The sequence below is a fragment of the Halyomorpha halys genome, unplaced genomic scaffold (genome assembly GCF_000696795.3).
Source record: "Halyomorpha halys isolate HHAL.00 unplaced genomic scaffold, Hhal_1.1 Scaffold179.1, whole genome shotgun sequence".
NCBI lineage: Eukaryota > Metazoa > Arthropoda > Insecta > Hemiptera > Pentatomidae > Halyomorpha > Halyomorpha halys.
The window spans coordinates 772,783-785,655 of NW_027107000.1; the positions used below are offsets into that span (position 1 = coordinate 772,783).

At 29.6% G+C, this 12,873-nt stretch overlaps 1 protein-coding gene across 3 annotated transcripts in view; it reads left to right on the plus strand.

Moving 5' to 3' along the window:
* The window catches only part of ssp3 (short spindle 3), a 78,124-nt gene that overhangs the window by 58,982 nt on the left and 6,269 nt on the right, over positions 1-12,873 (plus strand). For all 3 annotated transcript variants that reach the window (XM_014418127.3, XM_014418128.3, XM_014418129.3), the window contains exons 20-25: positions 1,276-1,315; positions 1,390-1,498; positions 1,573-1,704; positions 5,500-5,677; positions 8,955-9,107; positions 11,018-11,188. In XM_014418127.3, the coding sequence (XP_014273613.1) occupies positions 1,276-1,315; positions 1,390-1,498; positions 1,573-1,704; positions 5,500-5,677; positions 8,955-9,107; positions 11,018-11,188 (783 nt within the window). The remainder of the gene's footprint in view (positions 1-1,275; positions 1,316-1,389; positions 1,499-1,572; positions 1,705-5,499; positions 5,678-8,954; positions 9,108-11,017; positions 11,189-12,873) is intronic.

Here is a 12,873-nt window from a genome sequence, read left to right on the forward strand (position 1 = left end):
AAATAAATATATATATTTAGTAGAATAGTAAAATTACTCATGTACTCACTACAATATACTGCTTTGCTTGAACAGTGACACATCTGACAAAACAAAGTTTTTATTTTGTAGGTATTCCATAGATTGTACTGTATATTGGAGTTGATTTTCAACAAATCTAATAGCTTTAGGAAAGCCTGTAGGATGACCTCAGTAAAAAAAAAGTAATCTCTGTCTACAAAATAAAACTTTTTCGTCAGATGTTTCATTATTCAAGCAAAACAGCAAATAGATGTATAGATGTCGATATTCAAGTATTTGGAATCAGTGGAATACTGATTAATAACCTTATTGTTAAAAATATTGTCAAAATCATTAGTGCTTTCTGTTCTATTGAGGTTAGTTATTTACTTATGTTCTAATGATTAGAAGCCTTAGTATTAAAATTTAAAAAACAATAAAAAGTTACTTCAGTATGAAAAAACTGATAGAATCTTGTACTAGCTATGGTTTTAATTTAGATTATTTAGCTGTTTTAATTATCTACTCAAAATCAAATATCTAATCTAACATAATTTTCTATATAAACCTAAGACACCGTTTATCACTTTTTTACCTTCTTCTTTATTTTAGAAGGTTAAATGTTTTCTTGAAATTCTATAATCAGAATAACTTTTAAAGTGCTGTAGCTTAGATGCTAGATAATTTTAACAGGATGTCTATTAGTCAGGAATTTCTTGTGGTTGGGAATTCACAATAAATGTTGGAAAAAATTGTCTATTTTTTTCAATTCATAATTTTTTTGATTTGAAGAGCATTGTAGATTTAAGAGCTTTTATTAATGCTCTCCAGCTGACAAGTTTATGTAATATAGCTACATAAATCATGCTATCACTCCCCTTTGTTTAAATTAAGTAAAGTAGTAAAGTTAAAACAAATTGTAAATGATCTCTGGTTATTCCATTAATTTGCTGTGTGTGACATTAGTTAATTATTAAGATTTAAAAAAAAGTGGTATGTCTGGCAGTAGGGTACTTAAGTAGATATAACATTTAAAATCCCTTTGATGTTGCCTGATATAGTCCAATAAAATGGTTGTTTTATAAATGATTTATAAATATTATAAAAGATTTGGCTGATTTATAAATATTGGTGAATGAAAAACTTGTTATTTATTATAATAATCTTCAGTTTTTCATTTTACTTAGTGACAACTTAATATTATTTATAGAATTTAAGTCATTATCATTATGATTTTTAGTGATTTATTTCTTGATCACTAAATCTTTGTTGTAGATATTAAGTTCTTCAAGTAAGTCATGGGAAATTTTAGCAGGTATTTATATTTTTTCATTTACAACTTTCTTTTAATTTTTATGTGATATTATTTAAAAATATTTTGTTTCATAGAAGCATTATTAATGCTGAGTTCCAATTCTCTGGAAGGAATTAATCAAATGAAAGATGACCAGATAAGACATGTTCCTGATTTTTCCCTCAGAATGAAAGATCTCATAAGGTTATCCAATATAAAATTATTTAATGTGTTTCATTTTAATACTTTATCTTTACATTGACACAGTGTTGTTTTAGTTACATAATGTTCTCTGGTGTTATGAATACAGTGGTTAATATATTCAGAGCTTCTGAGATTGATGAAAAATTTACCCATACGTCTCTTATAATTCCCTGTATCAGTTTTTTTAGAACTCTACTTTCAACAAAGTAAGTATTATTTTGAATAATATGGATAAACTTTATTTAACAAATTAATTATTAGTTTATAAAGATAATTTTACTTTTAGAGTAATATTTTCATATGTGCAAAAATTCTAATACTATGTACAATTCAATATTGTTATTTTTCTTTGTGAAGGATTTTCCTGGTACTATTCCTAAATAAGGCCATTAGTTGTATTGAATGAATTCGTAAATTATATTTTGTTTTGTATTTTTCTATGAACTACAATGTTTCAGACATCCATGCTTCCAATTTTTCAAATCATCAACTTGACTCTAATAGTCTAAACCCAATAAATCTAATGGTAAAAAAACATATATATATATTAAAACCGATTATTTTCAAATATTAAATAAGGATAATAATATTAAAGAACAAAAGAATTGTTATCATAACATAGTCCCAATTCATTCTTTTTAAAATTAAAAAAAAAAAAAAAAGAAGAAATTATAGCTTATTATTAGCATAAGTACTAGTGTAAATGTAAAAACAATAATTGGACATAATTTAATGATTAGAGAAAATGATCATAAGACTTTTTCAAATCTAACATTACAGAAACTACAAAAATTTCCAAAATCAGACCAAGATCTTGCATTTCGGTAATAACGATTGGATAAACCAATGGACAATTAGAATAAATTAGGTTACATTCGTTTATAAAAAAATAATATGGTTCACTTCAAGAATTTCAAAGAACCATGTTTACATACATGAATTATACCCTTCTCTTCCCAGTTTAAAATTTAAAAAAAGCATATTTACATTCCATAATTTTCAATTACCCCATAGTATTTTCTTGTATCATACATCTAGATTAAATAGTAAATATAACAATTAACTTCCTTCTTAGTAGAGAATATACCTTTTTCTCCAACGGGAATAGTCCAATGGAGTATTGAGTGGGTAGAATGTTAGATATGGCTTGGCATACTAGGCTGAGCCGTAATCACCTCCTTAAGGTGAATCCTCCACCAACAGATTACAGCTGCAACAGTATCTTGACTACAGAGGGTATTCTAAACACTCAGCACTTGCATTCATAGAGAACCTAGCAAAGTCTTCATAGGTATTATGATGTTTTATAGCCTGGATATTGGAAGAATTTATTCCATTTCCTGAAGGTAAACTATCTTTATGAACATATATGAAATTATGTAGTATCAGAATAAGATGCTTCTAATCTATTCATGTACACATGTCCTAAAATTGGAGTTGAATAGGAACAGTCATACTATAAGGGATTATTATTTTTGAAATGAAAAATCTGGGACTTTAAAAATTGCCTGCCTTACATTTCTTAAGACTATTCAGAGAGTAGAAAAGAAACATCTTACTTTTGACCTAATTAACATACTTTCAGTTTTTGTGTAATAGAGCCTTTGTTTAAAGGATTTAGGAATGATTCATTTTAGCATCAGTCAGCTTATGTCAGATAGAACCTTTTTATGCTTATAAATCGTTTTATTAAATTTTATTGTTAGAAACTTTTTAGAGGGAGCACTTCAATTAAGTGAAAATTATTAATACAAATAATTTTTAAATATTACTGGAATTAAAAACATGACAAATTAGAAATAATTGTGTGCAGTAATATTTTGATTAATAAGTAGTGCTTTTTTAATTTATTTTAATTAGCTGAATAAATTCCTAGCGTGTAAAAGGAAACGTATAAACATGAAAAGTATGTCTAACAGATATATATATATATATATATATATATATATATATATATTATTACAAAAATAAAAATTATTTTAAATTAATACAAATAATTCGAGTTTGTTTATTATATTTCAGAAAATATGAAATAATATTAAAATATTTTACATGTAATGTTAAATTTTAGATTTATGACATGAAAATGGAAGCTTATACATCTGAAACAAAGTTCTTCTAAAAAATTAAAGTATACAAAATTACAGATAGATTTATTAAATACCTCTAATGGTCTTTTTAAATTATAATCCCAACATTATTTTCTTCTTGGTTATTTCTTTGCTTTGCCCATTGACTATCATGGTCATTGCAATCATGTCACATCTTCTCTTGTGTACTTTTTATTCCTTTACTTTTGGGCTTAATTAAGATTGGTTGTGATAGCTTGATTCATGTTTTTATAAATGTATTTAGATGATAATAATATATTCCATATTCACCTTTATAGTGCTAACTGATAAAATCTTGTTTATTGATATAATATTAAAAACAATGTATCCTATTTATCAAAGAGTGAGTAGTCATCGCATGCACAATTACTGCTATAATTACCGATCCTTTTAGTACTGTGAGCAAAAATATTTTTTTTTTCAGCACTAAAAGGGTTAATAAATAATAATGCTACTGATTAATGTATCTAAAGGTTCAATACCAATACCAACACCAATCTTATTGCATACATTCCTCTTCACTGAGCCCTTTATATCCTAAAGCTACCAGAACCTACCGCATTGTGTAATTTACTACACAAGGGATATATAGAATCTATAGGGGTTAAAAAGCCCTTTCCTGGCCACTAAACTTCTGGCAGAGCCACAATTTCTAAATTGTACCCCTTACCATTGTTAGCGACCTATTTTAACTCATATTAGCTGTATTGACTTCTTTTTTTCATGAAATAATAATTAAATAACTTATTGTCAACCAATATATTTCAAACTAATGCTGAAATCATTCAGTATAATTTAAATTCTATCATGAAACCCCTAAATCAGTCCCCACCTGGGGAACTGAATGAAGGAATAAAATGGATTATAAGAGATTTACTTCAGAAAGATCCATAACTTTGTATTCTATGTTAAATTAAAGATATGTGAGTGTGCTGTTAAAGCCTTTGTTGCACTTTTCAGTAAGCCTTGTGGCACCTTTCTCATTTGTCATTGTTTGTCTATCAAACATAGGTGGAAGAAACTTGATAAAGGCTTTCCATCCTCTTATACTTCTAAGTGATAATATCTTTGCTCGAGTGTGCTGATGGTTTGGTTGTGTTTGTGGGAATCGCAAACCGGACATTGGTTTTGTTTGGGAGCATTGTGGGATCTATTAAATTTAATACAACTTTGATGTTAACTGAAAATTAATTATATCTCAAAATAAATATGGATTAAACAAAATATATGGTTAGTAGCTTAAATGGTGGTGATTTTTGTAATATAGATAAAACAGGAAATAAGTTAGCTTACCTAGAGAAATTTAAGTTTCTGGGCTCTACAATTACTAGAATAAACAAAATCCAAGAGGAAATAATTCCTAGGTTAAAGGCAGGTAATGCATGTTATATTGCTGTTTCAAAAAATTATTCTGTTCTTTAAGGTTGTGAAAGGTGGCTGCGTACATCAAAGATGCTTTCTATACTTTAAGGTTTTTGAAAATAAATTATTGTGTAGAATATTTAAACTGAAGAAAAATGGATTAACTAGAGAATTCAGATGCCTTCACAATGCTGATTTGCATGATCTGCCCTTAGTAAACATAATTGATGTTATAGTATTGTGACAAATGAAATGGATGTGTAAAATTATGGTAATGGAAAATGAATGAATCAATAAAAGGTTAATTGCCTAGGCAAGTGTCCTGTCAACCAAAACATCAGTAGGAGGTTTATGTAGGTCCCACCTTGAGGGTTTGGGTTTTGATGGAATTCAGTGAAGAAAAATTGATTGACAAGGGCTGATAGTGTTATCAGCTTTCAGCCTCTGGTTTTACTAAGCCTGTATTTATTTAATATCTGGAAATTGTGTGTATTATTGATATATGTTTATGTATTGATTTTTTTTTAGATTTAAGACTGAAGAATTCATGAATATGTTAAAAACAACGGATCTTTTCGGTACAGTACCATTTCTGTATGAAGGTTTAATGCAGCATCTTACAAAAGATGGATCTCTTCCAGATTACAGTTTACCTATAATAAATATCTTCCTAAAACTAGCAGATCTTGACTTGAAAGCATTTCAGGTATGTATGATAGATTTCATTAACATTTACTATTAACATCCCAAAAACAAGTCTTGATTATGATATGGGTTGTATTTCTGAGGTTGGTCATATCAATTTTGTTTTTTATCTATTATTATATTTCACTGTTTTATTTTTAAAAATTCATGAATATGTAATACAAGACAATTTCCAATCTATATTTATACATACCATTTAAATCTGTATTAATTAATTCAGTAAAATATTGAAATATTTTATAATAACTGTATAAAATATTTTTTCGGTTATTGTTTTAACTTTGACATGTAAAATATTTTTATTAATATAAATCAAACTTTACTAAACGACATTGTACTGATATGTGAGAGTATATAAAATAAGGAGTTTTGTATAAAGTGCATGAAAATGTTTATACATTAGAACATAATTTATATTCAACTGTTTCTTTATTAATCTTTATGCTTTTGCGACAATTGTCTTTCAGCAATAAAAATATTAAAAAAGTAAGGTCCCAAATAAATGGTAAAAGTATTCATTTTACTGAAGAATTGGTTGATTAGTTTTCTTCAAATTACACTATCATTGCAGATGATTGGTGGATAAGGCACTGTATGTACCATTTACTCCCTGTAACCGTTGGTTGAGAAACAATATATCCTTAAAAATTACTTAACCCAAAACCCTTTATGCATTGTGGTGGAATAGGTCTATATTGTATCGTTTATCAGATTGAATGATAGAAAATTAAATAAGTAATTAAATATTTGCTTTAATGAATAAATGTTTTTAGTGTAGTCACCTTTTAGGTGATGAATGAACATGTTATAGTAATCAATTTATTTTAGTATTGGTTTTGCTGATGAAATATATTTATTTGATGCAAATTGATTTATTCTGTTATGAATATTTTTTTTCTTCAATTCTTTTTGGTTTTGAACTTTTAATGAATGAACTAGTATATGTTAACTACTTGTGAACTGATAATGTGTTGTCATTTTAACTGATAACATATATTGTATTGGTATTTATTTCAGCAGAAAAATTATCTTTAATTTCAATATTAATATTTAATTTTAGATCAAACTAGACTCACAATGTTATGGGACAAGTTAGAAAAATAGATTTTTCTTGATTTCTCATACTACCATAATATAATTAAAAGTAACCCGTGGAAGCAGAATTGCTTCTAATAATGCAAAAAATCCAACTTACCTCAGACACCACATGGCCGAGACTAAGGGAGCATAAACTTTAAGCTGACCTGTAGTATGGTCCCAAGTCTTGGAAAGACAGGTAGAGAAAGGGGGTTATTTACCTACCAGCAATGGGTGAACCATTTTATTTACATGCATGTCTCTCTTTGGTCTGTACTATCCAGATGGTTTAGACATTGTGGAGGTGATTAGGACAGCAATTCGCTTAATTGTTAATTTTTACTCTGTGTGAATCACAATATTTCACCAAGCAGTCATTTATTGCTAGGGTAGGACTAAATTTCCAAACTTGTACTAAACCGATTTTCATTGGCACCTAAGTTACTATTTCGAGGTACAGTGAAAGTGTTCCAGAGCCTGTAATCTTATTTTTTCCATTTATTGTTGAACAAATAAATTTTAATGCAGAATAATGTATGTATATGTATATCACAAGAATTATTGCAGCACACCATCCGGAACGTAAATGTACAGTTTATGAGTCACTCTTTCCTCACTCATCCTCATTACATGGCTAAGCCATTTAAGCCTCTGTAACCTTATGAAGAGTGGTACATTCCTTTTAGAGCCCAAAAAGTTCACCATTTTTCCTTCTTTGCCAATTACCATTCTCACATGGGGCCCTAAGCTTCTCCTCAGAATTACTCTTTCAAACCTGTCAGGCAGGTTAATGCTTTCATTGCTCAGGGTCCAAGTTTCTCCATCGTATGTGACGACTGGCCTTATCAACGTTTTGTACAGAGTGAACTTGGTGGTATGGCTAAAATGTTTGCTTTTGATTAGCCTTACAATGGAGAAATAGACTCTATTTCCAGCAGCAATTCTGCTTTTAACTTCTTCTTTATCCTGGTTCTCATTGATAATAGAGCCAAGGTAAGAAAAACTTCTTACCACTTCGAAATTATTGTGGCCCATTACAAAACGACTCTGCCTCTGGACCAGAGACTTCTTAGCCAACAGCATAATCTTGCTATTAATGTAGTTTTTCCCCATTAATAGCAAGATTGAGGCTCTAAAAGGAATGTACCACTCCTCATAAGAATACAGAGGCTTAAATGGCTTGGCCATGTAATGAGGACTCGAAGAGTGACTCATAAACTGTACAGTTACGTTCTGGATGGTGTGTGGCAATGTGGTAGGCCGGAGGGCCAATGGGGGGATGCTGTGAGACGGGATCTGGGACAATCTGAGGATCCTAGTTACCCTTACAGAAGATAAAGAAAGATGGTTGGCGGCCGTTGAGCAGCCCAAGGGCAGCTTCATGCGCCTATTGTGCTAATAAAAGAAGAATGAAAAAGAAGATGGTCTGTGGTCTAATGATCTGATGATTTGTGATTAGGAAAGACAACAATTAAAAAAAAGTTTGTAACTATTTAAATTTAATTTTTAACCCTTTGAACTCGAATGGTGACCATATGTCACCACTAGTTACTGTTGAGTTGTTTACATAATTACAAGGCGGAAGACATACTATTACAAGTATAATCCTGTCTTATCAGTTTCGCAAGATCTGTGCTAGCTTTCAGATCCATTTTTGTTGTAAAAACGTTACTGTCAATTTTCATCCTAGTAAGCGATTTTGTTAAATACCTATTCAAATGGATGAAAATTTTAAATTGACTGATAGTGAAGATGATTTTATTTTTGATGTGTTTAGTAACAAAAATAGTGATAGTTTGAGTGATTTTCACACTTCGAGTGACGAATCTGACTATATTGGATATAAAAAACGGAAACCAGTTCCTCTCTCATCATCTAGCATGCAAGCCCATCCTTTTTGCTTCGACATCCATCGCTTTGAAAGCAGTTCTAATGCTCTGCAGGGATCTAACGATAATGTCGAATTCGTCTGCATAGGCCAGAACTTGGGTCATCTTTGTGAATACTGTTCCTTCCTGATTTATCCACTGACCATCTGCTTCTTGATTAATATTTTTGATTGTATGTAATTCATTGATTAATTTTAACACTTATTTTTTTTATTTAAGTATTTAAACATTCTATAATATATTAGGTTTTATCTTTAACATTTTTTTTTTAATTTATTAAAGTATATACCTATAAATTTTGATGATTTTTAGGATATACTTGGAAGTGAAGGTATAGCTCTTCAATGGAGAGGAATAGCAAGTGGATTAATGATGTTATGTGTTAGAAAAAAATATTTTGGAGAATTACTTCATAGTGTTATTAAAACTGTTGGTTATTTTGCTATAAACAATAAGAAAAACCAGGTAATAATTTTGTTCATTAATACTTATTTTCCTTAGAAATGTTTGATTGTAATATTATTTACAGATATTTGTTGTGAATTTTTTAATTTCAAAAAGGCTTATGATTCTTTTGACAACCAGAGGTTGAGAGGTTGTGTAATATATTAATTGAGCTAATAATTGTAATAAATTAACTTAGTAAGGATGTGCATATTGGAAGGATTTTAATAGGGCTGTATAGTATTTTTTTTGTATTCTGAGAAATTTCAGATCCTTTTTGGTTTGATATAAGGGAAATATAATTTAATTAGAATGCATTGAAGGTGATTGAGACTAAGCAGACAGCTTTGGTATGCTAATAATTAGGTACCATTAGGTGAAGATATGGAATCTTTTAAATCAAATATTGATGAAAGCTAGTGAAGAATTATGTCTCTAAATAAATACAGCTAGCACAACATATATGATTAATAGAAACATTAAATTTCAGCAATATAATTATTACTAGGTGTTAAGAAGAGGGGTAGAAACAGTTTCAAAGTTCTAAGTCTCTAAAAAGTTTCGAACGAGCCCAGTAAGCATGCCACTTGAGATTTAAATTATTATTTTCATATTCATGTTGTCGGATTTATTTAATCCGAATTTTTCAGTTCTTTTTTTGAATTTGTATAAAGTCAGGGTCGGGGGTCTCATTTTCTGATGCCCCCCTTGCCGCAGACATTGGAAAACCCTGAAAACGCCGCCGCTGCGATACCGTCTTAATTATCTATCGTGGCATACAAGATAGAACCTGGACTGCCCCTACTATTACGCAAGAGTTGAGGACATGCTGACCAGCCACCGATTGAGAAAGACCTATTTTTTTCTGACACCAGGCGATTTCATGGTTTTCACCATTTTGCCCACTGCACACCAGGACAAGGAAAGCAGCCATAGGATGAAGAAGTAATCGTAGTAACCAGCAGTAACCGGCAGCGAGACTTCCAACCCAGTCACCAGATAAGCGATCACTATTTCTTAATATATGAGACCACCCAAATTTTTGTTGTCATGGCGATAATCGAAATAATTTAAATAGTATTTTCAGCTAACGCACTAACCATAGTTTGCCCCTTCAGGGATTTTATTTGGTCTTAAAAGAAATATACGCATGTTCATTAATAACCAGAAAAGTCTCACAATTTTCAGCCTCCCTTTTCCACACGAATACAAATAAAATTCAACATACACTTGGGATACCTGAAGTAAGAAACGGACAGGTCCCGATGTATACAATTACTGAAAGATTTTAATTATGAGATTGAAATAAAAAAAAAAATTGAAATCAATTTTATTTATTTTTAGTTTAAAAATTTAGTGAATAACTTTTTTTTAAATATTCAACAAAATCATTTGGGTTTAATTTGTTATTAGTTGAATTAGTATCCTGAAGTATCATATTGTTCAAATTTTATAAAAATAATTAATTTTTAATTAATTTTATAGAATGTGCTGAAAAATGATTGAATAATGACTGAAACACGAAGGATAGATTATAGTATATAAAAAGTTTTATGTTGAAACCTTTGACTGAACCTAATTATGATAATTAAAAAGAAGATATTCCTTTGTCATAACACAGAATAGAATATTTTTAATTATTGTATTTTTTAAATTGAATTGTAGATGTATTTATCTATGATTGTAGTTTTTAAAATTTGTTGTGTGATATAGTTTATACATAATGTTAAGTATCCTTTTAACATTCCTTGAATACAAAATGACTTTGTACTCCATATCTTTAAAAACTCATTTTGTTGACATAGTGGAATCATTTTCTGTATTCACTCCTTAATTTAGTTCCATTTTATGGATTATTTTTTTTGAACTAGTCTTAATATATTTGTATTGTACTTTAATTTTAATTAAAAAAAAAACAATTTTTTTTTCAGACTCTAATACAATCTGGCAAACACCCTACAGTTTTGCAACAACTGGTCAAGTTGCCTTTCCAATATTTTTGTGATTCTCGACATATGGAGCTGTTGTTTCCCACATTGATTGCTTGTTCATACCAGAATGCCACTAATAGGGCTATTGTGGAAAGTGAACTCAATTATTCTGTAAGTTGTGGTTTTATATATGTATAAAGGATACTACACAAACTTATATATATTATTATATATATACACACTTATATATATATATTGATAGCTTTTTTCTTGACTGTTAATAATTTGTATTATTGTTGATCTTGAGAATCAATCAAAGTAGACAACTATATTGAGGCAACGTTTCACATGTTTATAGTTTGCATAGTTATACCCTCCAATTAGAAAAAACAAAACAGTTTTTTTGAATAAAAAATTTCTTCAACTAATTAAAAAACTACAATTTAAAGGGTATAATTTAAGATTAATAACTATTGCAATTAGGACATTAATTAAAAAAACATTATTTACTTTTGTCTATTATAGTGTGTTCTACATTTCTGTGATACAAATAACTGAGGGTTTGTGTCAGAACTGAATTGGGGTGAAATGGAGAAAGGTAAATGTGGGTTTAGTTGTTACTGCAGGAAATCCTGTTTTGGAATTTCAGAACTGTATCTGAAACGGAGGGTGTTTGCAATCTCAGAGGCCCGATATGTTTTGTACGACTGAGAGCCCTTTATTGCATGTTTAGTTATGTAAAATAAATTGTGAGACATTTTGGAACAATTGAATGTAATCATATAATTTATTATTGTTCAAAATTTAGTCCCTGAAGGAGCAAATAAAAGAGAAAGATTTGTTGTGGTGATGGCTGAAGATTGCAGTCTTATGCGCCACTGATGTGTCTGGTCTATGGCTGCCGCCGTCTCCCCTCGCGTCTTGTTGTGGATTTCTATGAGGCTGTAGTGGTGTACTTTAACCGTCCCAGTGGTTCTTCCAACGAACGCTGGCCAACATGAATAATGGTTTGTTTTGTGGTCAAAAAAGTGACCAGGCAGTCGAGAGACATGTGACGAGCGCTTGTATATAAGTGAACAGGCTTTCGAGACATATGACAAGCGCCTATGACGTCATATTTCAACATGTGATTCTTACTGTCTTGATTTCACATTGAGATGGGCACCAAAATGAGATTAAATAAATTTATAAAATCCAATGTGTAAATCCGACAGAGGGTATATCAACACATGACCTAACAAACCTGACCAAACTGCTCTCACCACACATTTCAGACAAACAAGACATAGATTCAAATTTGTTGCACCTAAAATCATACATTGGGAAAAAACAATTTAAGCGAAATCTAAAAGAAATGTTCACTGTAGAAGAATGTAAATGTTATATTGTTATGTTATAGATATAAATATATTATTCCAACCTCATAAACACATAAGACATAATTAACAACACTAAATAAAAATAGACTATAACAGACTGATTACCTGATAAAAAGAACGCTTAAGTTTTAGAAAAACCAAAACAAACCAACATTTATCTTCCTCCATTTTACTCCTATTCAGTTCTGGCACAAACTTTGAGTTAGTTGTATAACACACTGTAACAGACAAATTAATTTTTAATTGTAATAATTATTAATATTAAATTATACTGGTTACATTGTAGTTTTTTAAAAACTGTTTTTTCTTTTCAATATAGGGCGACTATGAAATCAATAAAGTTGTGAAACGTCCTTTCAATATATTTACCTTATTTACTGATCCTTAAGATCCAAAATTATATATCATTAACAGTCGAGAAAAAAAGTTATCAATACATATATAATATAACTATATCTATTCCATTAAATATTATTT